The sequence below is a fragment of the Loxodonta africana genome, chromosome 18 (assembly GCF_030014295.1).
Source record: "Loxodonta africana isolate mLoxAfr1 chromosome 18, mLoxAfr1.hap2, whole genome shotgun sequence".
In the NCBI taxonomy this organism is placed as follows: Eukaryota; Metazoa; Chordata; class Mammalia; order Proboscidea; family Elephantidae; genus Loxodonta; species Loxodonta africana.
The window spans coordinates 60,144,573-60,172,236 of record NC_087359.1 but is presented as its reverse complement, the minus strand read 5'-3'; the positions used below and the strand labels follow the sequence as shown (position 1 = coordinate 60,172,236).

Sequence of the window (27,664 nt, the reverse complement as noted above, 5' to 3'; positions counted from 1 at the left end):
AATGTATACCTGCAAATCCAGAAGGCAGGTACTCTCATACTTCCTCACACAACCTGGTTAGCCCCTCCTCCACGCAAGAACCACCTGCAAGCCCTCAGTTCCAGGGCATGTTCACAGGCACACATGCAGAGGACGGGTACACACAGAGGTGTTCGTTCAAACACACCTAGTAGGTGCTTACACTGGCACACAATCTTGGCACTCCTAGGGCCCATAAGCATATGGATGCCTACAAGGTGTTCGCACAAACACACAGGATTCAAAGGCATGCACACGACCTGAAGCGTGAACACAGGGCCCACGGACCCAACCTCACCTAGCAGTCATTCACGCGGACATGCAGATGTATGTACACACCTAATTCACCTGGGCACACACCGTAGGACGCAGATGCTCGCCTAGGGGGCGCTCGCAGGGCCACACGCACACGCGCGCACACACCCTTGTTCTGCTTTCCCTCCCGCCTCCGCCGCCCGGAGGCCGGGGCGCGCAAGGCTCACTTCAAGGCCTGAGCAGCGTGAATCGGCGGCCTCCGGGCGGCGATCCAGGGCGGCGCAGGGCCTGGGTGGGAGCCCGGAGGCGAACCAGCATGGAGGCGCTGCTACTAGGCGCGGGGTTGCTGCTGGGCGCCTACGTGCTTGTCTACTACAACCTGGTGAAGGCCCCGCCGTGCGGCGGCATCGCCAGCCTGCGGGGCCGCACGGCCGTGGTCACTGGTGAGGGCGGGCGGGCGGGCGGGCTGCCGGGGTTGCAAGGAAAGCCCGACCGACTCAACTCGGTTCCCGCCCGCCATCCGCAGGCGCCAACAGTGGCATCGGGAAGATGACGGCGCTGGAGCTGGCGCGCCGGGGAGCGCGCGTGGTGCTGGCTTGCCGCAGCCGAGAGCGTGGTGAGGCAGCCGCCTTCGACCTCCGCCGGGTGAGTGAGGGCGGGGGTGGATGGGACGCTGAGCGGAGCACCCATCCGAAGACAGAGGAGTGAGTAAAGCGGCCCCGGGGACCCAGTTTGTGAGAGGAGAGTGCAGCTGGGTTCAGTAAGTGCGGAAGAGGGGTGCACAGGATGCTGTGGTCACACAGGAAGGGGACACCAGACCCAAATTAGGGCGGGGAGGGCTGCCAGAAGAAAGTGATGGCAGTTCTAAGACATTTAAGAATCAGTGGGAGTTAATGAAGAACAGTAGGGGAGGGAACAGCATATGCAAAGGCCCTGAGGCAAAACCGCAGGTCTGATCTGAGAAATTGTGAAAAGGTTTAGCGAGGCTGGGGCACAAAGTTGAGGAAGAGGGGCAAATGAAGGGGCTGAAGGCTCTGAGACAGGGCCAGGCTCTAGAGGCCTTTAAAGATCCTGCTGGGGAGCGTGGATTTCATAGGATGAGTAGCAGGGTTCCAGTGAAGGGGCTTCATCAGGATCTGAACCAAGTCAGAATAGCCTTTTGGGACAAACCCCTTGGTGGCTTTGCGGTGTCTGGACTGGAGAGGGCTAGAATGGATACGAGGAGAACAAGGAGAAGACTGTTGCAGATTTTAGGCTGGGTGATAATGGGCGGAGGGGGTGATAATCATAAGTTCCTACACAGCGCTGTGTGCCAGACTCTAAGTATTTTACATATATGAACTCATTTAACCCTCACAACAACTCTATAAAATAAATATAAAAAAAAAATTTTATATAGATACTATTATTATTCCCATTTTACTGTGAGAGAACTGAGACCTAGGGAGATTAAGTGTCTTGCCTAAGGTCACATGCTGGTACGAGGCAAAGTCAAGATTTGCATCCAGAGTCCACACAATTATCCACTACATTCCAATGCATAGGGGCAGATTTTAGTAATAGGAGGTGGACTCTCAGAATTTGGTGCCTGGGGAGAGAGAAGAGGAGGGAGGTGCCCAGTGACAAACCCAGCCCTTGCCACTATACAGGAAAGTGGGAACAATGAGGTCATCTTCATGGCCTTGGACTTGGCCAGTCTGGCCTCTGTGCGAGCCTTTGCTACTGCCTTCCTGAGTTCCGAGCCACGGCTGGACATTCTCATCCACAATGCCGGTGAGGGACAGCAAGCCCTGCAGGGGGGCAGTGGGTGGCCAGGGACCAGAGTTCACATGGGAAGGATGCCCCCTACTCCCATCTCACAGATGGGAACACTGAGGCCTGCAGGGCTCCTTCCAGAGCAATTGCTTATGCCTAGCTCCTGCTCCAGGTATCAGTTCCTGTGGCCGGACCCGTGAGCCCTTTAATCTGCTGCTGCGGGTGAACCACGTGGGCCCCTTCCTGCTGACACAGCTGCTGCTGTCCCGGCTGAAAACGTGCGCCCCCAGCCGCGTGGTGGTGGTATCCTCAGCTGCCCATCGGCGCGGGCGCCTCGACTTCACCCGCCTGAACCACCCAGTGATAGGCTGGCAGCAGGAGCTGCGGGCATATGCTGACAGTAAGCTGGCCAACGTATTATTTGTCCGGGAGCTGGCCACCCAGCTTGAAGGCACTGGCATCACCTGCTACGCAGCCCACCCAGGTGAAGCCTAGCTCCTTGGTTGTTTATGATTCCCCCTCTCCCATTCTTGCCCCATCCCATGCTCCCCCAGCCTCTCACTGAGCCACAGAATCTCAAAAGAGGAAGGAAGCTCGTCCCTCTGCTGATCTTGGAACCAGGGTCTCCTAGTCTGGGCTCTTCCTTGCATACCATGAGCTTGAATGCTGACCACTTGGTTGGGTATGGCAATGAATAAGACCCAGAACCTCACCCCCAAAGAGCTATCCATACTGACTGAACTAACACTGATGGTACTAGCTAAAAAAAAAAAAAAAAAACTAGCTAGCAATCATTAATTCATTCAAGAAGCATTTACTGAGCACCTACTAGGCACCAGGCATTGTTAGTCTCAGTGCTGCGGACACGGCAGTGAACAAAACAAAGACCCTACCCTCATAGAGTTTACGTTCCAGTGTAGAGAAGGAGACAGACAATGAATAAATAAATAATGTAAAATGACAGGTGGTGATGAAATGATATGGGGGAAAGACAAACCAGGATAAGGGGAATATGGAGGCCCAAGAGATAGGTCAAACCAAAACCAAACCAAGCCCATTGCCCTCAAGTTGATTCCAATTCATAGTGACCCTTTAGGACAGAGTAGAACTGCCCCATAGGGTTTCCAAGGAGCAGCTGGTGCATTTGAACTGCTGACCTTTTGGTTAGCAGCTGAGCTCTTAACCACTACGTAACCAGGGCTCTGGGGGTGGGTAGGGGGTGCTGTTTTATCTATGGCAGTCAAGGAAGACATATCTGAAAAGGTGACGTTTGAGCAGAGGCCTGAAGGAGGTGAGGGAGTGGGCCGTGTGGCTCTCTGGGGAGAAGAGTGTTCTGAACAGAGCAAAAAGCAAGTGCAAAGGCCCTGAGGCAGAACTGCCTGGGGTGCTTGAGGAAGATCAGGGAGGCTGGTGTGGCTGGAACAGAGTGAAAGGGGGAGAATGGAAAAAGATGAGTTGGCTCTGCTAGGGTGCCTTATAAGCACCTGGCTTTTACTGAGTAAAAAATCCATGAATGAGACCCACCTGCCTTCAGGGAACAGATTACGGAGGTATAACAAGAACTGCCCTACCCATATTACCATCCTGCATTTTAGGTAGTCATTGCCTAAGGCTTATTAATAATTATAATTATGACAATAATAATAATTACAACTAACCTTTATTAAGCCTTTGTTACACGCTATATACTTAGTGTTCAAAACAGTGGCTGGTACACCATAGGTGCTTAATAAATGTTTGCTGGTTAAACAAAGGAGTAGGGCTTGAGTTAGAAGATGTAGCTGGAATTATTTCAGGCAGGGATGTGGCACGAGCAAGATCTGGGAGGCGGGGATGTACAAGCAGTTTGGATGGAGGGGAGGAGGCTTCCTATAGGAAGTCACTCTGTGGGGGCCCTGAATGCCTGATAAATACTACCTTGGCTTCTCTGGAATCAGGCCCTGTTCCCACTGCCCTTACCCTGGGCCCTCACCTACCTTCCTCCCTATTCCTTCCTTTCTTCCTGCTCCTAGGGCCTGTGAACTCAGAGCTATTCCTGCGCCATGTTCCAGGATGGCTGTGCCCACTTCTGCGCCCACTGGCCTGGCTGGTGCTGCGGACACCAAGAGGGGGTGCCCAGACCCCTCTGTACTGTGCTCTACAGGAAGGCATTGAGCCTCTCAGTGGGAGATACTTTGCCAACTGCCATGTAGAGGAGGTACCCCCAGCAGCCCGAGACGACCGGGCAGCCCACCGGCTGTGGGAGGCCAGCAAGAGGCTGGCAAGGCTGGGGCCTGGGGAGGAAGCCGAGCTTGATGAAGATTCCCAGCCTGAGGACCCAGGGGCCCCATCTTCTCGGAGCACCCCCCACCCTGAGGAGCCCACAATTTCTGAACCCTACCCCAGCCCTCAGAGTTTACCAGATTTGTCTAAGGTCACATGCCGAAGTCAGATTAAAGCTGAGCCTAAAATCCCAACCTCCTAATCCCCAGGCCAAGTGCTTTCTACGGCACTTCATGGCCCTTGAAGACTCCAGCTGTCTGCCAGGCCAGGCCTTGGGCTGTGAGGAGGTTGCAAGTTTTACCTCCAGGGTTACGTTCTGGGGCCTCGAGGTGTATCCTGGACCTCTCTTTTCCTGGCGGAAGGAAATAACTGGTTATTATTTCTCCCCACCCCTCACAGGGTAACAGTAACCCCAGATTGGGGGTGGGGTAATGTGCCAGACACTGTGCTTCTTGGAAATTTGAATTTCAGATTTCCGGACTCCACAGTCAGTGATTCTGACTGGCTCCAGATTCCAAAATAAAAACAAATCCGTTTCTGTTGAGTCAATCCCAACTCATAGTGACCCTGTAGGACAGAGTAGAACTGCCCTATAGGGCAGACTGCCACATCTTTCTCCCGTGGAGCTGCTGGTGGGTTCGAACTACCAACCCTTTGGTTAGCCGCAGGACACTTAACCACCGCACCACCTTAGCTCCGGGTTAAAAGACCCAACCAAACCCATTGCCGTCCAGTCGATTCCGACTCATAGCGGCTAGAAATTTGTGATTAGATGCACTACGAACGTTGAGAATTACTGAACTGGGCCCTTTGCAACCATTCAACTACGTAGTTATAACTACTCCCATTTTACAGACGGAAGATCAGGCTCCAGAGGTAAGGGACTCGCCCAGTCTCACAGCTACTTAGAGCAGGGGCTGGGATTTGAACCCAGGCACTCTGGCTCCAAGGCTGAGGCTGTAAGGTCAGTGCTGGGAGGTCAGTCAGGGCGGGGCGATTGTCATCGAGGTGCCCCGTGGGGGTAGCGGGACGCCTCCCCCGAGGGCCTGACAGCTGGGCTCCGCAATCCGGACCCCTGTAATAAAGCGTTCAGACCTCCCAGGCTCGCACTCTCCTGCCGCACTCAACATGCCGGCCCCGCCCTCCGCCGCCACACTTCCGGCGGGGCTGCGACCACGGAGGGGCGCGGGCGGCCGCTGGGGGTGGCGGGATAGGCTGGGCGCGGCCGGCGGTGTGGGGTGCTGGCCGGGTGTTGCTGTCCAGTTCTCTGCGGTTCCCGAGGGCCCTCCGCCCCGCCGGCGCCATGGGCAATTGCCACACGGTAGGGCCCAACGAGGCGCTGGTGGTTTCAGGTGAGGAGGCAGCAAAGGAGGTGGGTCTGGGGTGGGGACTGTGCCTGGGAAGGTGGCTGAGGAGGGGGTTCGGGGTGGCTGCAGGGCTGGGGAGGGAACGGGGGTGAAGGGCTGGACCAGGAGAGGGACTCAGAGGGTGGAGGGCAGTGCCAGGGGTCGGGGGACGAGGTGGGGCGGCGGGTCTTGGGTCTGCGCTCCACAGGGCGCTGCCCTAGGCTGGACCTGGGAGGCCCCGTTCCCAGAAGAGACCCTCATTTCGCATTTTCCATGCTCCGCCCCCCCTCCCCCGGGCACCCGCTAGGGTCTGCCGCTTCCACTGCATGTTTTTCCGTGTTTATCCTATCCTTTCTCCGCCTCCTCCCTAAGCAGGGCTTCCCCTCCGCTCCACCGTGGGTTTGGGGGTCCCAAATTGAAGCCATGGGATTCCGGGAGGGAGGAACCAGTGGTTCCGGCAACAGAGCGGTTTGGCTGGATTTCAGCGCCTGTACTCAGATGGGTCCAACAGCTCTGCAGGACAGGTTCCTGTATCGAGGACGGGTCCTGAGACATAGATACTCTCTTGGGGCACAGCCCCCGTTAATGCCGGGCAGGCTGGGGCTTGCCGGAGATTTACTGGCATTGCCCGCCCTGGGAACGCGCATGCGGCCTCTACAGGTTGGGAAACCGGGCCCTGGGCCGTGCTGCTCTGGGTTGCAAAAACGCAGCAAGATTTCGGAATTTCTCTATAGGTGCGGCTTGGGGACTGCAGTATTGGGGGGGCAGAGGAGTAAGGGGAGACTTGCCTTTAGGCTGCTATTTAGATTGTATATTCGGGGTGCCTTGGGAGTGGCTGAAGCCTTTCAAGGCACTAGTTTGTGCAGCCCGAGGCTCACAGGTGCTGGGGAGAGGGCGGTGTTTGTTGTCTGACAGCTTAGAGGGCTGTAGCTGCAGAAATCCTCTTGCCTTACTTTCCACCGTCAATACCGATTTCAGTCTGTGTGCAGAGTTGTCAGGGCTCAGCTACTGAAGTGGGTAGAAGAGGGGGCTAGGCCAGGGCTTATAGCTGCACACCCTTGGGGAGGTATGATAATCATTGGGAACTTTCACCCCAAAGCATGACCTCCGGCCCAGTTTGGATGTCAAAATTAATCTCTCTCACTGGAACAGGAAGCCCCCACCCTCCCTGATGAGGATCCCACTCCTGTTGGGGAGAAAGATACTCCAGTCCCTTGAAGACCAGAGACAGCCTGGGGGTCCGGAGGGAGTACACCAGGGCCATACATTCTCTTCTAAGATCTGGGCCTGTCTCCCAGCCTCCACTCCTAGAGAAGGCTTTTAGAAAGGGAAGAGAAGAAAGACACTTTGTTTTTCTTGTGGAGTTTCTTCCTGCAAACCCAGACTCTGGGCAACAGAAGCTCCGATTCTGTTGGAAAGTCCTGAGACGGAGGGGTGAGTGGAGCCCCTAAGATGGACAGCTGGAACCCGGTCCTTGGGCCACAGGCCAGTGCCATGCTAGCTTTGCAGCTGTTCAGGGGTGGAGCGAAGAGGCCCTGCCTAAAATTTGAGTGTCGTGGAGTCAAGGAAAGGTGGAATTGGAGAGAGAGAGGGATAATACCTAGCATGATGGTGCCTTGGGATTTGAGATGATTCGGTTGAGATGCAGCTCCCTCTTGCTATGGACTCCCAGGAGAGCAGAGAAGCTACTCCAGTCCTGCCCTGCCTGCCAACCTTGTTACCTGGGTCTGCAGCTAAGTGAGGCACCTCACTCAGCCCGTTTCAGAAGGAGGATGTAGCTACATCTCATGGTCATCTTTTCCACCTGGAAAGTCTGGAAGTTCTCCTTATTGTCTAACCTCCTTCCTTCATTCTTTGACATAAAACGTTTTCTCTATTTCTGCTTACGGGAATTTAGGAAGGTAACCTAAATACCACATGTTTGTCTCGTGTCTACAGTAGGTCAGAGGTTCTTTACCTGGGCTTTGTAGGTAGAATTTAGAGATCTGTGAATTTGAATGGGAAAAAATATATATGCTTTTATTTTCGCGGACTTTAACTGAAGTTTTGCAGTTATGAATATTGGCAGCAAAATCATACAAGTATTAGCCGATATTTTCCTACAACACTGCAGTTGTTGCAGGTATGAGATCAGCTGATAGATTTTATAATTTAATGTGTTAATAAAAAAATCACTTATATGACTATATCACACATTTGATTGTTTTAATATTTTGGTGACTTGCAATATAATTTGTTTCTTATGTAATTTTTAAAAATTTATTTATAAACATCCTGAGAGGGGATCCTTACGCATTGCCAGACTACTAAAGGGGTTTGTGGCTCAGAAAAGACTAAAACCAGTTGCCATCACATCAGCTCCAACTCATGTCAACCCCATGTGTGTCAGAGTGGAACTGTGCTCTACAGGGTTTTCGGTGGCTGATTTTTTAGAAGTAGATTGCCAGGCCTTTCTTCCGAGGCACCTCTGGGTAGACTTGAACCTTTGGATTAGCAGCTGAGTGTGTTAATTGTGTGTACTACCCAGAGTCAGAAACCCCCTTATAGTTTATGACATTCTTGACTGTTGGTGGTTGCCATTGAATTGATTCTGACTCAAGGTAACCCCATGTGTTACAGGATAGAACTGCTCCATAGGCTTTTCTTAGTTGTAATCTTTTTTTTTTTTTAATTGTAAAAATATATATAACACAACATTTTCCAGTTCAACATTTTTCAAGTGTACACTTCAGTGATATCATTTATATAATCGTCTTCTGCAACTACCACCCATGCCGCCAAATTTCCCATCACCATTGACACTCAGTCCTTCTTAAACAATGGTCCCCTCTTTCCCCCTCCTCCCCACACCTGGTAACCACTAGTGAACTTTAGTCTCTATACATTTGACTTGGCTGTAATCTTAATGGATTGCTAGGCTTTTTCTTCCACGGTACCACTGGGTGGGTTCAAACCACTAATCTTTAGGTGCAAACCCTTTGCACTACTCAGGGAAGAATAAGGTGGAGGAGAGGGAGGGAGGGAAGAGTGTGTTCCTGGGAGGGCAAAGGTCAGGCTGTGTCTGGGGAGGGGCTGAGAGTATTTTGTAGGTTGTCTTGGGGGTATTTTGTGGTCCTTCTGTTTGAGGACAGAGCAAGCGAAAGCAAATTGAGTTAGAAGTGAGATAAAACTAGGAAAAACTTCCAGATCTCAGGATGAGTGAGAGCTGGGGAATTCAAGAAGAGGCACCTAGAGTATCCTCTTTTGGGAATGGTGTTCATGCTGAGAATACCTAGGATGTGGGGAGGAAGTTGCCTTCCCAAGGCAGAAACTGCTAGGGGTGGGGCAGCCTTCCTGTTAGGATCCCTGGGAACATGGCCATGTCTCTCTTGGCCAAGGCCCAGCTTAAGCTGTGGCAGCTTACTCCCAATGTCAAAGAATAAGTTAAAGGGAAAGGGAAGACACCCCTCAGCCCCCCTCCATCCCACCCTACCACTAGCACCCCCTCCACAAAGCTGGAGGCAGCCATGCCCTGCTCCCAACAGGCCAGAAGAGGTGGAAGAAGGACAAGCTGTGATTTTTGTCCCTCTTCCAGTTTCACTTGATCCCAGGATGGTTGGGTTTCAGATTGACTGTTTGTCCTCAGAGGCCTCTCTACGGTACTTCCCAGGGCAGACAAGCCTGCAATGGCTTACCTTGAGCAGCAGCCCTGTGGATAGGTATTTCTACCCCAGAGAAACAGAAACCTAAGACTTCCTCTTGCTGCCCCTACAAACACTGTGGGGCTGCTCTTTGCTCCCTGTGCACGGCAGATCTAGGAAACCAAGTGACTGTCTGGGGAGCATGAGTCATCTCAGGACTCCAGCTCTCCTGCCTTACAAGTCCTCCCCCATAGGGTACCTTTGTTCCTTTAATTCCCCTGTCCAGGACTTGTACCCAGTCACTGTCCTCTCCATTGTCTCTGGTTGCTGGCCTCACCACCCACCCAAACCAGGGCTCTAGAGCTGTACTGTCCAGTACGGTAGCCACTGCAGGAGCCCCGGTGGTGCAACGGTGAGGTGTTTAGCTGCTAACAGAAAGGTCAGCAGTTGGAACCCACCTGCGGCTCCACTGGAGAAAAGACCTGGTGATCTGCTCCCATAAAGACTGCAGCCTAGGAAACCCTGTGAGCCATTTCTACTCTGTCCTATAGGGTCCCTGTGAGTCAGAATCGACTCGATGGCACGCAACAACAGACACATGTGGCCATTTAATTTGCATTAAAACTTCAGTTCCTCGAGAATGAAGAAAACTAAAGACACAAAGGAAAAATTAGTCCAAAAGACTAAAGGGACCACAACTACGACAGCCTCTACCAGTCTGAGTGCGGTACAACTAGATGGTGCCCGGCTACCACCACTGACTACTCTGACAGGGATCACAGTAGAGGGTCCTGGACAGACCTGGAGAAAAACATAGAACAGAATTCTAACTCACAAAAAAAGATCAGACTTATTGGCCTGACAGAGACTGGAGAAACCCTGAGAGTATAGCCCTCGGACATTCTTTTAGCTCAGTAATGAAGTCACTCCTGAGATTCACCCTTCGGCCAAAGATTAGACAGGCCCATAAAACAAAATGAGACTAAAGGGGCACACCAGCCCAGGGGCAAGGACGAGAAGTCAGGAAGGGACAGGAAAGCTGGTAATGGGGAACCCAGGGTTGAGAAGGGAGAGCACTGACATGTCCTGGGGTTGTTAACCAATGCCATAAATAACAGTACCTGTACTAACTGTTTAATGAGAAGCTAGTACTGTAAACTGTCATCTAAAGTACACTGATAATAAAATTTTTCTTTTAATTCAGCTCCTCAGTCATACCAGCCACTTTTTAAGTGCTCCGTAGCCACACGTGGCTAGTGGCTGCTGTATTGCAGAGTACAGATACAGAACATTTCCAATATCGCAGAAAGTTCTCTCAGGCAGTGCTGCCCTAGAAGTTACCCCCAACTCTCTTTTTCTTCACCCCCCTGCATCAGCCACCAGGTCTTGCCTGAGTTACTCAGGAGGTTTCTATCCAGTTACTCTGACCCCCAAGATCTCCCTCCTTGTGCAAAGTGGTTTTTTTTTAAAGACAAATTAGCTTCATTGCTCCCTACCTTATATCTCTGTGTGCCCCACCCCCCATCACTCACACAGGGTAAGGCCTCAACTCCTTGGCCTTATGTGTAAGACACACTGTGATCTGCCTTCCGCCCCTCTACCCCACCTTGTCCTCTGTCATGGGTCCCCAGCTATATGAAACCATACCCTTGACCTTGGAAGACACACACCTGAGGCTTTTATGAAAGCCCAAGTTTGTGAACATGGAAACAATGGCACCCACTGTCTTTCTGAAATTGTATTTCCTTTAATTCATGTGTTTCCTGTTCATTTCTTTGCACTGCAAGTTAACTGCATCTCAGCTTTTATTAAAGTTTCTTAACTTGATGGCTAATGTAGGCATTGGCAGGAGGGTCCAGTACATGAATTTCAGGAATTGACGTGTCTCGTTTCTATGTAGAGCCTATGCCAGACAAGTTCACAGCATGGATCTGGGTCATAGTTGAATTAGACATTCTACTTAGTTGCTGCTAAGTTTCCAGCAGCTGCTTCCTATTTAGACCTTTTCCTTTTCTCTTCACTTCTCCTGTCGGTACCATCAGTTGGTTTTTGTTTTGAAGCCTGTCTTTCTCCACCCCCTCCCAGAAGAGGAACAACCCAAAAAACCCAAACCCATTGACATCCAGTCAATTTTGACTCATAGTAACCCTGTAGGACAGAGTAGAACTTCCCCATAGGGTTTCCAAGGCTGTAATCTTTACAGAAGCAAATTGCCATATCTTTCTCCCACGGAGTGGCTGGTGGGTTCCAACCACCGACCTTTTGGTTAACAGCCTAGCCCTTTAACCACTTGCACCACCAAGGCTCCTTAAGAGAAACAAAGTACCCCTAAAAGCCCCAAGAGTAACTAAATCAAAAGCAAAGAAGTTCCCTGAATAAACTGAATGATTCGAAGGCCAGCGTAGCAGGGGTGGGGGTTTGGAGAGCATGGTTTTGGGGACATCTAAATCAATTGGCATAATAAAATCTATTAAGATAACATTCTGCATCCCACTTTGGAGAGTGGCGTCTGGCGTCTTAAACACTAGCAAGCGGCCATCTAAGATGCATCAATTGGTCTCAACCCACCTGGAGCAAAGGAGAATGAAGAACACCAAAGACACAAGATAATTATGAGCCCAAGAGACAGAAAGGGCCACAGAAACCAGAGACTACATCAGTGTGAAACCAGAAGAACTAGATGGTGCCCAGCTACAACCGATGACTGTCCTGACAGGGAACACGACAGAGAACCCCTGAGGGAGCAGGAGAGCAGTGGGACGCAGACCTCAAATTCTCGTGAAAAGACTGGACTTAATGGTCTGACTGAGACTAGAAGGACCCCGGGGTCATGGTCCTCAGACCCTCTGTTAGCCTAAGACAGGAACCATTCCCAAAGCCAACTTTTCAGACAGAGATTGGACTGGACTATGGAATAGAAGATGACACTGGTGAAGAGTGAGCTGCTTGGATCAAGTAGACACGTGAGACTATGTGGACAGCTCCTGTCTAGAGGGGAGAGGAGAGGACAGAGGGGTTCAGAAGCTGGCCGAATGGACACGAAAATAGAAAGTGGAGGGAAGGAGTGTGCTGTCTCATTAGAGGGAGAGCAACTAGGGGTAATATAGCAAAGTGTATATAAATTTTTGTGTGAAAGTCTGACTTGATTTGTAAACTATCACTTAAAGCACAATAAAAAAATTTTTAAAAAGCCCCAGGAGTAGAGACCCAGCCTCCCTGAAATGGCCCACCTTTGCTAGGAGATTCCCTCCTCCCACCAGCCTCCCTGAGCTGGACCACCTTCTGCCTTTCCTCTCTGTCTGCATACACCTTGATGACAGGCAAACCACATGGTATTACAATCATCTCAGGAAAGGTCCTGTCTCTTAGTCTCACCTCCTTCAAGATAGGAAGTGTATCTTTATTTCTGTATCCCTAGCACATAAAAATAGTCCACTTGTTTGCTGAATGAATGAAGGAATAGTTGAATGAAAAGTGGAGTACAAGTGGTTAAGGCACTCACCTGCTAATTGAAAGATGGAACGTTCAAGTTTACTCAGAGGTACCTTGGAAGAAAGGCCTGGTGATCTATTCAAAATCAGCCATTAAAAATCCCTGTGGATCAAATGGTACAACCACTTTGGAAATCGATTTGGCGCTTCCTTAAAAAGCTAGAAATAGAACTGCCGTATGATCCAGCAATCCCACTCCTCAGAATATATCCTAGAGAAAGAAGAGCCTTTACACGAACAGATATATGCATTCCCATGTTCATTGCAGCACTGTTTACACAGCAAAAGGTGGAAGCAACCAAGGTGCCCATCAACGGATGAATGGATAAAGTATGGTATATTCACACAATGGAATACTACACATCGATAAAGAACAGTGAGGAATCTGGGAAACATTTCATAACATGGAGGAACCTGGAGGGCATTACGCTGAGTGAAATTAGTCAGTTGCAAAAGGACAAATATTGTATAAGACCATTATTATAAGAACTAGAGAAATAGTTTAAACTGAGAAGAAAGCATTCTTTCGTGGTTACGAGGGGGGAGGGAGGGAGAGTGGGAGAGGGGCATTCACTAGTTAGATAGTAGATAAGAACTACTTTAGGTGAAGGGAAAGACAGCACCCAATACAGGGGAGGTCAGCACAATTGGACTAAACCAAAAGCAGTTTCCTGAATAAACTGAACGCTTCGAAGGCCAGCGTAGCAGGGGCAGGGGTCTGGAGACCATGGTTTCAGGGGATGTCTAAGTCAATTGGCATAACAAAATCTATTAAGAAAACATTCTGCATCCCACTTTGAAGAGTGGCGTCTGGGGTCTTAAACGCTAGCAAGCAGCCATGCGAGATGCATCAATTGGTCTCAACCCACCTGGATCAAAGGAGAATGAAGAACACCAAGGACACAAGGCGATTATGAGCCCAAGAGACAGAAGGGGCCACATGAACCAGAGACTACATCAGCCTGAGACCAGAAGCTCTAGATGGTGCCCGGCTACAACCGATAACTGCCCTGACAGGGAAAACAGAGAGGCCCAGAGGGAGCAGGAGAGCAGTGGGATGCAGACCCCAAATTCTCATAAAAAGACCAGACTTAATGGTTTGACTGAGACTGGAAGGACCCCGGTGGTCATGGCCCCCAGACCTTCTCTTGGCCCAGGACAGGAACTATTCCCAAAGCCAACTCTTCAGACATGGATTGGACTGGACAATGGGTTGGAGAGGGATGCTGGTGAGGAGTGAGTTTCTTGGATCAGGTGGACACTTGAGACTATGTTGGCATCTCCTGCCTGGAGGGGAGATGAGAGGGTGGAGGGGGTTAGGAGCTGGCGAAATGGACACGAACAGAGAGTGGAGGGAGAGAGCGGGCTGTATCATTAGGGGGAGAGTAATTGGGAGTGTGTAGCAAGGTGTGTATGGGTTTTTGTGTGAAAGACTGACTTGATTTGTAAGCCTTCACTTAAAGCACAATAAAAATTATTAAAAAAAAATCCCTACGGAGCACAGTTCTACTCTGATAGACATGGAATTCCCATGAGTTGGAGTCAAGCCAATGGCAACTGGTGGTTTTTGAACGGAAAATGAGCGCTTTTCCTGACCACTGACCTATTCTGTTTTCTGGAAGTACTAATATTCTGAACCACTCATTAGATATTATTCCTTCTTTATGCAAATTTCCTGTGTCCGAAACTAGATCTAAGGCTTCTTAAGGGCAGAGAGAATGTGTCTCCCGTTGATGTGTGCCTCAGCCCCTGGCACCCAGCAGTGGGAATTTTCAAGTCTCAGAGCAGAGTAAAGGGCCAGAGTTGCTGTTGGAAGGATGGAGGGTGGACAGGCCCAGGAGCTGACTGACCAGCAGTGGTTTGCTTTACTCCCCAGGCGGCTGTTGTGGTTCCGACTATAAACAGTACGTGTTTGGCGGCTGGGCCTGGGCCTGGTGGTGTATATCCGACACACAGAGGTAAGGGCCTGCGGGCTTGGGAACCTGTCATCCCAGTGGGCAGGGGAGAAAGGGCTTTCCGGCGTTCCCCCACCACACTCCATGGGTCAGCTAGAGCATCTGCCATTTGTCACTTTCCATCCTGGAGCAAGGGGACTTCCTAAGAACCAGGTGAAATGGCTGCACAGGGATGCAGGAGGCCACATCAGGAAGGTCTGTCTGTGGGCACAACCCCCTTAATGGGTGTTCTTTCCCACTGGAGGCTGGCATCACTTTTGTCCCAGAGAATTCAGGGCCATACCTAGGCAGAATCCCAATTTCCTGATTCTAGCTCAAAGTTATTCAACAAGCCTTAATTTTACACCCTGTTTGGTTAGGAAGGAAACCCTGGTGGCATAGTGGTTAAGAGTTCAGCTGCTAACCAAAAGGTCAGCAGTTTGAATCTACCAGGTGCTTCTTGGAAACCCTATGGGGCAGTTTTACTCTGTCCCGTAGGGTCACTACGAGTCAGAATCGACTCAATGACAATGGGTTTGTTTTGGGTGGTTGGCTAGGAAGAGCTGTACAGGCCCTAGGGCCATTCAGGCAGGTAACAAGGGCAGAAAGCAGACTGGATAGATGGCAGAGAATGGATGTACAGTCTGAAGTGGCTCTGTGACAAGTCTGATTTAGGGACAAGGGGCACGGACCTAAGGGATTGGTGCCTCCTATGTTGTTGTTGGAGCCCTGGTGGTACAGTGGTTAAGAGCTCAGGCTGCTAACCAAAAGTTCAGCAGTTCTAATTTACCAGCTGCTCCTTGAAAATCCTGTGGGGCAGTTCTCTGTCCTATATGGTCGCTAAGAGTCAGAATCAACTCAAAGGCAAGGGGCTTGGTTTTTTACGTTGCTGGCTGCTGTAGAGTTGGCCCCAGACCTCCTGTATCAGTCTGGGAAGACTAGAGAAGGGGAGATTTCAGCCTCCTGGAGGGCCTAGCGTTAGGCTTTCCCTGCTGGCTCTCCTTGCCACCTGAGTATGGGGGATCGAGGGACCCAGATTCATCCAGGCCAGGACTCAGGCAACAAGCCGTGAAGGTGTGGGCACGCTGCTGGGGGAGGCCGTCATCCCAAAGGGGAAACAATGGAGATTCCAGTGGAAAGCCCCCTCTGCCCCAGCCCCCTCCAGTCATCAGAGAGGAGCCCCAGGTCTTTACTGAGCTGCCAGTGCCTGGGGCCCTCCAGGTACTGAGGGCATCTACTGGACTGGCGGGATTGGGAAGCATGTCACACCTTTTTAATTTCACTGATTTCCTGGTAACACCCTCCACTCACACATCTCTTCTCACATTCTCCCCTGCCTGAGTTGAGGGATCCTGAGGGACTCTCCTGTTCCAAGGTCCCAGTTGTCACCGAGAAATCAATACTGGCTTCAGTGTCCATTCAGGAGGACCTCGGCACTCCTCAGTGGGCGAGTGGCCTGTGGGGAGACACTACCACCCCACCCCACCCCCCAGGCAGTCCCAGCACAACAGAGTGTCTTGTCCACATACCTCCCCGAATCACTTCGACTTACAGCTGAGCCCAGAGGGTGTGCAGCTTGCCCAGAGACCTGTGCCACATGGGCCTCCACTGCCAGGGCCAATGCCCCTGCAGGCCTTTGTCCAGGTTCTCCGTCTCCCCTACCTCCCCTCTTCAGGCTCCAGGGAGTGGAGCCCCAGAACAGGAGGGAGGGCCCACCAGGCCTCTCTGACAGTGAGTTTGGAAGTGAGCGGGGAGGGCCTTGTACCTCGCCCTAGGAGACTGTCTCACACCCAGGCTCAGCATCTTCCTTCCAGTGCCCCTCACTGGGTGGACTGAGCCTGTAGCTCTTCCACATCTTAAACCCTTTTCTGGGAGGCAGCCCCTTCTGCCGCTCCTTGCCTGCTTGGGGGACATCTGGACCACGGTCCCCAAACGAGAGCATTCATGTGTCCAGGCTAGCAGGAGCTTTCAGGCCAGTGTAGAGGCTTCTAGCCCAGTCCGGACAGTCACTCTCCCTTTTGAGGTTATAGCCAGCCCGTATGTCATCCACCCTCGGTGTCAGCCATTCTTCCCCTGGCACCATGCGGTCCCTCCTGCTGCACTTGTTGCGTCCTATATTGTCATGAGGCCCTGATGTGGGCGGCGCTCTCTCCCCTGCCTGAGCTGTTCCTCCACCCCGGCATCTGAGCTGCAGCCTCCTGTCTTCCTTCCTTCCTCCCTTCCCTCCCTGACTCTCTACCACTTCCCTTTCATCTCCTTCTTGAGAAGAGAACTTGATGGGTTTCTAAGGCTGGTCCTGAGTCTCTCAGGCCCCAGGGTGCTAGTGTTAGGGACTCAAAAGAAGGCAACCTTTGCATGTCTGCATGGCCAGAGCCCCCAGAGCTGGCGCTGTGAGAGGGGCCCCTCCCAGAGTGGAGGTAGGGGCCCCAGGTTGCATACTGCTCCCCAGTCCCTCCGCCCCAACCCGCCTCTTCTACCCCTTCAGCCTCAGCCTCTGTCCTCCCTTTATCTAGTGTAAGGAAACCTTCCACACCGTTCACAGCCTGGCCTCTGCCTAGACCATCACCCTCCACACACGCACGTGCACTGTCCTAGGGAGGCCCAGCCAGCGTGGGTCAGGTAACTTCCAGGCACCTTGTTCTCTTTGCTGGCACTGTCTTCTCTGCCTAGGCCTAACTTTGGAGGTTTCAAAGTGGATTACTCCATCACCTCCCAGTTGTCCCTGTGAATATTCTGGCAGCAGCAAACTTTCTCCCCTGACTCCCTTGACCCCCCGAAATTAAAACATCCAATATTTTCTTTGAGGTTTCTTGGCCCTAAATTGCCTTGTTAGTGCTATGTAGCACAGACCTGGAGCGTTTGTGCTCCGAGCAGGATTCAGTATTTGCTATGACTCATTAGTCCCAAGTGGCGTTTCCCCCTCCCAATGTCTAGAAATGCAGATTTGCCTGTGTGTGGAGGGTGGCTCTAAGGCCAAGTCCCTGAGATTCTGCCAGGAATCCCCTGGGAAGGTGAGGTGCGCAACCCCAGTACCCTGCAGACAGGCCTCCTGAGCTCAGGCTGTGGGCCCAGGCCTCAACAGACCTCTCCCTGAACCCAGCAGCTCCTCATTAGAAGGGCATTGGGGCTATAGAAGAGACCCAGAGGCCTCAGGCCAGCAAGAGTACCTGTGCCCCTCCACAGCCCTAGGCTAAGCTGGCAGTGGGGGGTTAAAATATGGAAAGAGCACCCGTGCCTGCCCCCAGACATCAGGCATTGGTGCTTGTCTGGTAACCATTGTGTGTGTTTGCTGTGTCCCCTCCTACCCCTTCCTGTCCCTACCTCTCCCTGCCCCCTGGCTGCTCCTCAGACTGTCTCTGGAGGTTATGACCATCCTGTGTCGCTGTGAGAATATTGAGACGTCGGAGGGGGTCCCGCTATTCGTAACAGGGGTTGCACAGGTAATAACCCACCTGCTTCCTCCTCTGTGTCTAACCTTCTCTTCCTGCCCCATTGGGGCCTGGCGGGCAGGAGCCGGATAGACTTCCTCCTGAGCAGGTGCCTCCCTCCCCTCTGCTCCCACCCTCTGCTGCTCTGGGTGCAAAGGCGGCCACAGCCAGGATGGATCCCTGTAGACCCAGATCCCTCGCCCTTATCCACTTGGGCTGCGTGTGGGGAAAGAGCAAGGGATTCTGGGAGCTCTGCCAAGTTCACCAGTGGGTCTCCCTAAATGCCTAAATTGGGAACAAGTTGAGGCAGAACAGATACAGAAGACAAGGCCCTTATGTGACAGAGTTGACTGTCCAGGTGCCGCGGGCTCGGTTCTATCTACCCTACTGAGGTTCTGATCCTCCCCAGCACAGACACCATGAACCCCTTGCTAGACCCTTTTCTGGGCCCAATATTGGGCCCCAGTCCTCTCTGCAAGACCAGGAGATGAGTCCCACAAAGAGCTGTGTTCACCCAGCCCCTGGGCTCCTCCCCAGCTTCCAGGTATAATCTCCATGACAGGCTTGAGGGAAAAGGCTTATGACTGGGTCTCAGTTTTCTCATTCCTGAAATGGGAAGAATCATGCCTCTCTTTGCCTTATACGGATATTGGAAAGGCAAATAAAATGATGAGGGCATTTGGGATTTTTGGAAAAGAAGTGCTAGAGATACCCAAGCTTTATTATCAATAACGTCTCACTTTGAAAAGCAAGTGAACCTAGTGTCTTGCTCTTCATTCCCATCCAGCCATGGCTGGTGAAATCTATCCTTGGGTCAGGATATTAAGTAACTCCAAGTGATTTCTCTCTAATGTGTAGGTTCCCATCTTCATTGCTTCATTTGCCAGCTCTTTACTGAGCACCTTCTTGTTCCAGGCACAGGGGGTACAGCCGGGAATATGAAAACATCCCTGTCCCCTCAGAGCCCACATCCCAGTGGTCCCCAGGCTGGAAGAGACCTAACTGCCATCACACCCTGCCCCCTCCTTCTGCACTAAAGAACCCCTCAGCCTTCTCAGGCAAAAATCCTCCCCCACCACCTCCTTCCCCACCCATCCTGCCATCTCTAATCGGGAAGGGGACTATCCCCATGTAATCAGCTCTTGTAGCTGTGGGAGGGCAAGTTTCAGTACAGAGCCTGAGGAGAAGCTCCGGAGCACCTTGTATGGAATGGGCCCTGCCCAGGCCTCCCTCAACATCCCATGTGAAGCAGCCCCATTCCCCTCCAAGTCCACTACACTACTCAAGACATCTGCAGACATCCTGGTCCTTGTTAAGCTGGGTGACTGTGGACCCTGGAGGAGTCAATTGTCTGGCCAGAACAGCTCTTTCTGAGGGTTCATACTTCTTGGCCAAGAGGCTCTCTGGTGGCCCGAGCCTGCGTCCTCCACATGTTCTTCCTGGGCCCAACACCAGAGGGCGGGCTTCCCGTCAGAGCCTGTTGCCCAGTGGAGGGACTGGACCGGCCTTTCCTGGCAGGGGACGGGTGCAGGACCACTTCCATTTCAGGCCAGCTGTGGGCATACTCCCAGGATGCCAAATTGACAGGAAGAGCTTTCTAGGCAGCCGCCTGGGGCATCCAGAGAATGGGTGAGGACCCCTGGGGGTGTTGAGACAGCACCCATGGCTGGCCTACACCTACACCTACACCACAGGGCCTGGACTACCAGTGCCCACCTGCTGCCTCAGGACACACACACAGCAGCACACAAAGACTCTTCCCCACCCCACCACCCCGCAGACCACCCCCAGCCACCTCTTGTCCACTTCATCTTCCCCACCATTCAGGCCAGGCTGGTGTGAGCAAAGGCAGTGTGCACACGTGTAGCACACTTACACGCCTTCTCTGGGGCCACCTGCACTGCCCTGCCTCCCACCCACTGCCTTCTCACACACTCCCAGACTAATCCAGTGCTGAAAGCTCTTGGGGAATCCTCCCCAACCTTCTCCTCAACAGGACCCTTGGCCTTTCCCAGCTGGAGCAGTCAGGTACCGGACTCTTTCCTCACACCCCCAGGCCCTGGGCCCCCAGACCCATGCCCCTGTTTTGCATTTCTTGGCAGGATTTCCCTAGAGATTATGACGTTGCAGCCCCGCTGCGAGGACGTAGAGACGGCCGAGGGGGTAGCTTTAACTGTGACGGGTGTCGCCCAGGTATAGTAACTCAGCAGCCCCTCGCATGTCCGTTGAGCTGCCTCGTCCCCCGTGCTGGGGTTTGGGGGGAGGAGGAGAAGACAGCAGCCAGGGGAGTCTCCAACACCCTGCCCCTGCCCTGCATCCCAAGAGAGGGTCATCGCCACTGGAACACGCTAGTTCGCTCGGCCCCCTCGGCCACCCAGCAGGACTAACAGAAACCTCTTCTCTCCTCAGTGGGCTCCTGAGGGACAAAACCAGTGCTGAGGGCTCCTGTCTCACTAACCCTCCCCCACATTCTTTGCAGGTGTCGGAAATGCCAAACCCTAAAATCCAGACCTTCCCTGTTCCCTGGGTGGGGGGGCGGGGAGGTGGGGGGGTTGGGGGGGTGGGACCTGAGGAAGAGAGCAGGAGGCAGAGGAAGCTCTAGGCTCTGGAAGGCGGAGCCCAAGTTATAATCCCCGCTCAAATGCAGGAGCGAGGGGTTCCTGCCCTGCTCTACTCCACCTCTCAACTTCACAGGGAGGAGAGGGCTAGGCCTCCAGTGAGGGGGCTGTTGGATGAGAACCTCAGGAAGGAAGGCGGGAGGGTGCCCACCCTCGGTGCATCCCCCTGGGCCTGTCTCCTGCCCTGTCGAGACTCTCTTTCCCAGTCTGTCTGTTTGTCTGTGTCCCTATTGTTCATTCTCCTTTTCACAGTCCCTGCCTGTCAAGCCTGAGAGTCTCCCACATGTGGAGCACCTCTTGGGTGCCTGCAAGGGAGGGGTTGGCTGATGGGGAAACAGTGGGCTGGAGGGGTGGGGGCCAAGCCCCAAGTGCCTGGGAGAGAGGCCACATGTGGGCCTGGGGCCGCCAGTGGAGGTGAAGTATCTCTGTAGCTGGAGAATTCCTTAAGCTGCTGCCTCCCCCTGGGGGCTTATATCAACTCCTGCCCCCAGCCTCTGGGGCCTCCAGGTCTGAAAAAGGCAGGAGCACAGCTACCACTCCCACACCCCTGGGCCTGGGGTCTCTGTCCTCCTTTGGCCAACCAGGCTTAGGGGCTTCTTTGACCACTGGCAGGTAAAGATCATGACGGAAAAGGAACTCTTGGCCGTGGCCTGCGAGCAGTTCCTGGGGAAGAACGTACAGGACATCAAGAACGTTGTCCTGCAGACCCTGGAGGGGCACCTGCGCTCTATCCTTGGTGAGGCCCTGCCCCGCCCAGGGGCTCTGCTGCTGCCTCCCAGGTGCTTCACTTCGGAACTTCAGGTGGCTGAGTGAAGGTGGGGGTAGCAGGGCGAGGGGTCATGCCAGTCTGCTCAGGAACCTGGCACTGCTTAGGATGCTTTTCCCTCATCCAGCCTGGACTCTGCAGAAGGAGGCTACTTGTGAAACACTTTTTAACGAGAAACCCCAGCAAGGCCTGACAGGCCCTGCACACCTGCACTTCTCCTTGCATGCTTTCTTCCTTCCCCACTGACTAGGCCCCTGGGGAGCCAGCCCATGATCCCTCTGCCCTCAGGGACCCTGACTGTGGAGCAGATTTATCAGGACCGAGACCAGTTTGCCAAGCTGGTGCGGGAGGTGGCAGCCCCTGACGTTGGCCGTATGGGCATCGAGATCCTCAGCTTCACCATCAAGGTGCGACGTGTGGGAAGGCCGCGTCCCCTAGTGTCTATCTGCGAGATGGATGCTTGGCGGAGGGGCACCTTTGTGCCTGTGGCTGCTCCCAGAGCTGACTCGCCCTCCCTCCCCAGGATGTATATGACAAAGTGGACTATCTGAGCTCCCTGGGCAAGACGCAGACTGCCGTGGTGCAGAGAGATGCTGACATCGGCGTGGCTGAGGCCGAGCGGGACGCGGGCATCCGGGTACGTGGGATTTTTCTTCCCACCCCCAGGGACAGGGAGCTTAGGGCAGTGGGACCAAGTTCCCTCAGGAGACCCTCAGCACCTGCCCCTCTACCTCCCAGGAAGCTGAGTGCAAGAAGGAGATGCTAGACGTGAAGTTCATGGCAGACACCAAGATCGCCGACTCCAAGCGAGCCTTTGAGCTGCAAAAGTCAGCCTTCAGTGAGGAGGTCAACATCAAGGTGAGAGACTCTGGGGCATCCTGGGCTGGGGCTCAGGGCCCAAGACTTGGCGTCCAGCCTCTGACATGCCAACCACACGGCTTCCACAGACAGCCGAGGCCCAGCTGGCCTATGAGCTGCAAGGGGCGCGGGAGCAGCAGAAGATTCGGCAGGAGGAAATCGAGATCGAGGTTGTGCAGCGCAAGAAGCAGATTGCGGTAGAGGCACAGGAGATCCTGCGCACGGACAAGGAGCTCATTGCCACCGTGCGCTGTCCAGCTGAGGCCGAGGCCCACCGCATACAGCAGATCGCCGAGGGCGAAAAGTGAGTACCGTCCTGCGTGCCAGGGTCTGGGGTCAGACAGGGCCCTACAGCCTCTTCTGCCAACAGGATACTCTCTACTCTCCCAACCACAGCTTAGAGGTCGCTTCTTCCCTGAGTCTGTTTACTCACCATGAAGTGGGGACAATGCCACCTTCCCTATAGGGTTGTGGAAAACTCAACTAGATATAGGAGGTTTGAGTGCCTGGCATGGTGCTTGGCACAAGGCACCCTGGTTAATGCTCTCTGCCACTTGCAGCTGGTAGCTGGCGTCCTCTTTCTGGCCAGAGCCAAAAGAACCGCCTTTCAGTGTCCCCCACACCCAACACCTGCCAGAGCAGAGGGCTTGAGGGTTTACTGGCTCCCAGACAGGCTTAGGGATCCTGATACACTCACTGCTCCCCCCTGCCTGGGCTCCTTCAGGGTGAAGCAGGTCCTTTTGGCTCAGGCAGAGGCTGAGAAGATCCGCAGAATTGGGGAGGCAGAGGCTGCAGTCATTGAGGCGATGGGCAAGGCAGAGGCTGAACGGATGAAACTCAAGGCTGAAGCCTACCGGAAATACGGGGACGCGGCCAAGATGGCCTTGGTGCTGGAGGCCCTGCCCCAGGTGAGGCTTTGACACCAGGCTGGGGCCCAAGTGGTCTGACCAGTGGAGGCTGTCAGGCCTGCGTTCAAGTCTTCTCGCTTGACTAGCCTTGAGCAAGTGCCAGAACTTCTCAGACTTGTCAGTGACACATAGCAGCAGGCTGGCTGGAAGGCTTAAATGAGGAAAACACTCAGCTAGGGAGCAGGAACTCCACCACAGGCACAGGCTCATCCATTCCTGGCCCACAGGGTCTCTCTAATCACCTTGGCTTGCAAATAAAGACCAGTCCCGGGTGCCTTGGGGCCTGGTGAGGTGGAGAGGGAGGGAGAGACCAGATGTTTGACAGGGCCGGTGGACGGAGTCAGAGCACTAACCAAGCTCTCCTCTCACCCACTTCCTAGATTGCTGCCAAAATCGCCTCCCCACTGACCAAAGTTGATGAGATTGTGGTCCTCAGTGGGGACAACAGCAAGGTAACATCAGAAGTGAACCGACTGCTGGCTGAGCTGCCTGCCTCTGTGCATGCCCTCACAGGCGTGGACCTAACTAAGGTGTGTACCCAGCTGGAATGGGGGGTGGCGTGGGTAGCCCACGGGACTAGCCCAGGTGGAGCAGTCCTGGGCCCCAGAGCTGAGACCTCACTGGGATCTCCCATCCTTGCAGATACCCCTGATCAAGAAGGCCACTGGTGTGCAGGTGTGAGGCCCAGCAGGCCCATACCCTTCAGCAGCTGCCTGCCCCTCCCTCCAGCACCTGGTTTAATACCACAGGGACAACGGGAACGTTACTGACTCTGGTGCCTTATTTTGTAGGGACCAGAAGTGCTGCGAGTTCAGGCCATCTCTGGCTGTCTTCCCTTCTCTCATGTCTCTGTCTCTCCCTCTTCTTCCTTTCCACGACCCCACATACTCACTTTCACTGCCACATTCATCTGATTGTCTTTCACCCTCCTGTACCTGTGCGTCACTTCTTCCGTCATGTCTGTCTATCTCTCTCCCTCTCCCCTCCTACCCCCTACACACATGTAGTTTAAGCTGAAGATGTTTATTATATTCATTGTCTGTGGGGGGCGGCCCTGCTGCTCCTCAGAATCCTGGTGCCTTGAAGTTCTTCGTGCATCTGTCCATCCTCCCTATGGCCCCGGCTAGAGCTCAGTGTGGGTGCAGGGGTTCTGGGTAGGACGGCCATCCTCCCCGCTCCTGGCCTGGTCTTCCCAGCCCTAAGCCTTGCCCCAAGGAAACTTTGGCCTTACCTGCTGCTGCCTCTCCCTCTAGGCCTGGGTAGCCCATGGCTTCAGGACCCAGGGCCACTGCCCTTCGCTTCCCCCTTTCCCAGCCCCAGGCCTGATCTCATACTCCAGCCCTGTCTTCTCCATGCCAGGGGCACAGAGGTAAGGCCTCCTGTCTATAGCAGCCCCCTCAGTTTACTGCTGCTTTAGGAGGCCCCTTCTTGTGCTCAGGGAAGTCAAGTCCCCTTCATGGGCATGTCCCTGCTCAGTGGGGTGAGCTTGGTCCCACCTCTGCCAAGCCTTTCTGGGATCACGGGCCAGGCCAGTGGGGACAGGAAAGTATGTAGACCCTCTTCCTGCTAGGGCTGTGCTGCCCTGGCTGCTGGGCCCTGCCAGCAGACAAGGCTATGTACAGAACCAAGTGGTGTAGGCTGGCCAGGCCCCATACCCCCATGCCATCTTTCTTTCTGGCCAAGTGATAGAGTTCCAGCAATGGGGAAGCTGCCCAGTCCTCTGTCTCCTTGCTCCAGTAGAGGCACAAGAGCCCAGGGCCCAAGCTTCCTGGCAGGGGTGCTGTGGGTGTCCTTCAGTCCTAGTCCTCCACCCCTGGCTCTGCCCCAGCCTGTGTAGCTGTTCCTGCATGTGGATGCTGCATGTCTGGTCTGGGGCTTGGATGCTGCACTGCCCCACCGCCTGTCCCTTCTGGTATAATAAAGATCTGTTATGCCCACCCCTGCTTTATGTCTTCTGTGAGGGGAGAGACTGGGAACCAAGAACCAACCAGGTCTCCCATACATATACCCATCAGCTTTAAGCCAGGGTTTTGTCCTTCCCCATTCTAGCCACTGGGGGGTGTTGGCATATTAGCCATGCCTCACAGCAGCCCCATTTGCTCTGAGCCTGTTGCAACTCACAGTGATCCTATAGGACAGGGTAGAACTGCCCCATAGTGTTTCCAAGCCTGTCACGTAGACTGCCACATCTTTCGTGGAACATGTGGTGCGTTCGAGCTGCTGACCTTTCGATTAGTACCCAATCACTTACACCACTGTGTCACCAGGGCTTCTTCCACAGCAACCCAGTGCACTGTTGCTATTGACCAAGGTGCTGAGGCCAGACCTGAGCTGTGGAAGACCAGGCTTCACTGCAGGCAGAAGGTAGAGGGGCAGCTGGCTGGGTTCACTGTACCTCTGCCAGTCCTGGGTACCACTCAACAATGGAGCCAACCTCTTGGGACTAAAAGCATGAACTCTGGAATCAGACTGCTGTGTCATCTTGGAGAAATCACTTCATCTTACTGGGACTCCAATGTTCTTATTCATTTTATAAATTTACCTAGTGCTTGCTATGTGCCAGGCATTGTCTTAGATGCTGGAATAGGAAATTCAAGGGGTCAGGGGAATGCTAAAATTTTAGGGTGTCCAAGGAAGACATCATTGAGATGGTGGCAGTGAAGAAAGTAAAGGAGTGAGCCATGCAGGTGTCTGAGGAAAAAGCATTCCACCCAAAGGCCCTGAGCTGGGGTATATCTGACAGGATCAAAGAACGGTGAGGAGGTCAGTGTGTTTAGAAGCTAGCGAGTGAGTGAGTGAGAAGAGTAATAGAGGAGATCAGGTTGGGAACCCGTTTCCAGATCACCTAGAACCTTGTGTGCTGTTGAGTTGATTTCAACTCATAGCAACCCCATGTGACAGAGTAGAACTGCCCCATAGTATTTTCTTGGCTGTGTAATCTTTACAGAAGTACTTCACCAGGTCTTTCTCCCAAGGAACCGCTGGGTGGGTTCAAACTGCCACCCTTTTGGTTTGCAGGCGAGTGCTTAACTATTGCACCACCAGGGCTCCTTATAGATCGTATTTCAGGAGTAGGGTGCTGTTCTAACAGATATCTAAATTGTGGAAGCGGTTTTGGAATTAGGTAATGGGTGAAGGCTGGAAGAGTTTTAAGGTGTCTAATAGTAAAAGCCTGGATTGCCTTAAAGAGACTGTTGGTGGAATTATGGACATCAAAGGGCTCAGAAGGAAGTGAGGAGAGCTGTAACACCAGAGACAATGCAGACGGCGAGAAGCAGCAGCAGAGAAACAGTGGCAGCAGAAGCAGGAGACAGGCACTAGGCAATGCAGGAGCTGACCCAAGGAGCAAGACAGCTGACCGCCTTCAGGCCAAGGCTTGCTGGTGGGGTATGGTGCCCCTGGACACTTACCTGTAGAGCTAAAATAGGTTTGTAACACTTGCCCAAGCAAGCCAGAGGCCAGGCCAGACCAAGAGGCCGAGGGGGCTGGGGGCTGAGGACCAAGGAGAGGCCTGCCTATGGGCACAGCCAAGAAGCTATCTTGACTGAAGAACTGTGTAGGAAACAAGCCAAAGGAGCTACATCTGCTGTCCTTCAAGAAAAGAAAGAACCATCCCTAGAGCAGCTCTGTGATCAGCAGAATGTTGGAAAAAACACAGGAAGCAGAGCTGCCTTGGTCTCAAAGGGTAGGGCCACGGCCTCCGAAGTCTCAAGTGTGGAACCACAGCCTGCTGGATATCGAAGGGTGGGGCCGCAGCCTCCGAGGTTTCAAAGACATGGATCTTCATCAGCTTAGTTCCAAAATGTGGGGCTGCCATTAACCTGGGGTCAAAGCCCAAAGCTGAGGGGGCGGGGCTGTCATATCCAAGGGCACAGAAGAATGGGGCCTGTTGGGGCCAAGGGGTAAGATCACAACTCAGAAGGACTAGGGGAATGGGGCCCCCAAAGCTAGGGGAGCAGAGTTGCTGTCCCAGTGGGCCTGGAAAGCAGAGCCAAAGTCCAGGGCCAAAGGACCTCCACCCAGAATCCAGAGAGCATGGCCAACACCCAGAGAGTGCAGGATAGGGCCATTGCCTAGATGGTCTCAGAGAACAGAGGATTGTTTTCAAGCCTTGGGAGCTAATGTAAATTGTTCTGCTGAGTTTTGGACTTGCTTGTTGCCTATTATCCCTTCTTTTCCTCCAGTGTCTCCCACTTGTAATAGAAATGTCTATCTTGTGCTTATTCCACCATTGTACTTTGGAAACAGATAACTTCTAGTCTAAATTTCACAGGTTCACAGATGAAGAGGAATTTTGCCACAGGATGGAATATGCCTAAAGTCTCACTCATATTTGATTTAGATGATTCAGAAGATGAGATTTTGGACTTGGAGCCAATTTAAGATTTTTGAGATGATATGATGG

General features: G+C 53.1%; 2 protein-coding genes across 7 annotated transcripts; both read left to right on the top strand.

Annotated features, from left to right (window-relative positions):
• The first annotated feature begins 460 nt into the window (after positions 1-460).
• Positions 461-5,473, top strand: DHRS13 (dehydrogenase/reductase 13). Its single transcript, XM_064271485.1, has 5 exons — positions 461-716; positions 800-918; positions 1,923-2,046; positions 2,201-2,512; positions 4,041-5,473. Exons 1-5 carry the CDS (start codon positions 590-592, stop codon positions 4,490-4,492), a joined length of 1,134 nt encoding a protein of 377 aa, XP_064127555.1. The 5' UTR covers positions 461-589; the 3' UTR covers positions 4,493-5,473.
• Positions 5,474-5,508: 35 nt separating this feature from the next.
• FLOT2 (flotillin 2) lies at positions 5,509-26,944 on the top strand. 6 transcript variants are annotated; one of them, XM_010596458.3, is made up of 11 exons: positions 5,509-5,642; positions 14,624-14,705; positions 18,031-18,121; positions 21,340-21,463; positions 21,782-21,900; positions 22,017-22,130; positions 22,232-22,351; positions 22,441-22,655; positions 23,076-23,259; positions 23,640-23,789; positions 23,902-26,944. In XM_010596458.3, the coding sequence occupies exons 1-11, from the start codon at positions 5,594-5,596 to the stop codon at positions 23,938-23,940; spliced, it is 1,287 nt and encodes a 428-aa protein (XP_010594760.1). In that variant the 5' UTR covers positions 5,509-5,593; the 3' UTR covers positions 23,941-26,944. The 6 variants fall into 6 exon arrangements, with proteins under 6 accessions (XP_010594760.1, XP_003417033.1, XP_023411983.1 ...); XM_003416985.3 differs by lacking the exon at positions 18,031-18,121 and adding an exon at positions 20,212-20,302 and having other exon boundaries at positions 23,902-26,940; XM_010596459.3 differs by lacking the exon at positions 18,031-18,121 and adding an exon at positions 20,212-20,302 and having other exon boundaries at positions 5,542-5,662; positions 23,902-26,940.
• The last annotated feature ends 720 nt before the right edge of the window (positions 26,945-27,664 follow it).

Coding starts and splice junctions, on each gene's coding strand:
- DHRS13 (XM_064271485.1), top strand. CDS start 590: ATGGAGGCGCTGCTACTAGGCGCGGGGTTGCTGCTGGGCGCCTACGTG. Junction 919..1,922: donor CCGCCTTCGACCTCCGCCGG/GTGAGTGAGGGC, acceptor GCCACTATACAG/GAAAGTGGGAACAATGAGGT. Junction 2,513..4,040: donor CTGCTACGCAGCCCACCCAG/GTGAAGCCTAGC, acceptor TCCTGCTCCTAG/GGCCTGTGAACTCAGAGCTA.
- FLOT2 (XM_010596458.3), top strand. CDS start 5,594: ATGGGCAATTGCCACACGGTAGGGCCCAACGAGGCGCTGGTGGTTTCA. Junction 21,464..21,781: donor GCACCTGCGCTCTATCCTTG/GTGAGGCCCTGC, acceptor CTCTGCCCTCAG/GGACCCTGACTGTGGAGCAG. Junction 22,131..22,231: donor AGCGGGACGCGGGCATCCGG/GTACGTGGGATT, acceptor TCTACCTCCCAG/GAAGCTGAGTGCAAGAAGGA.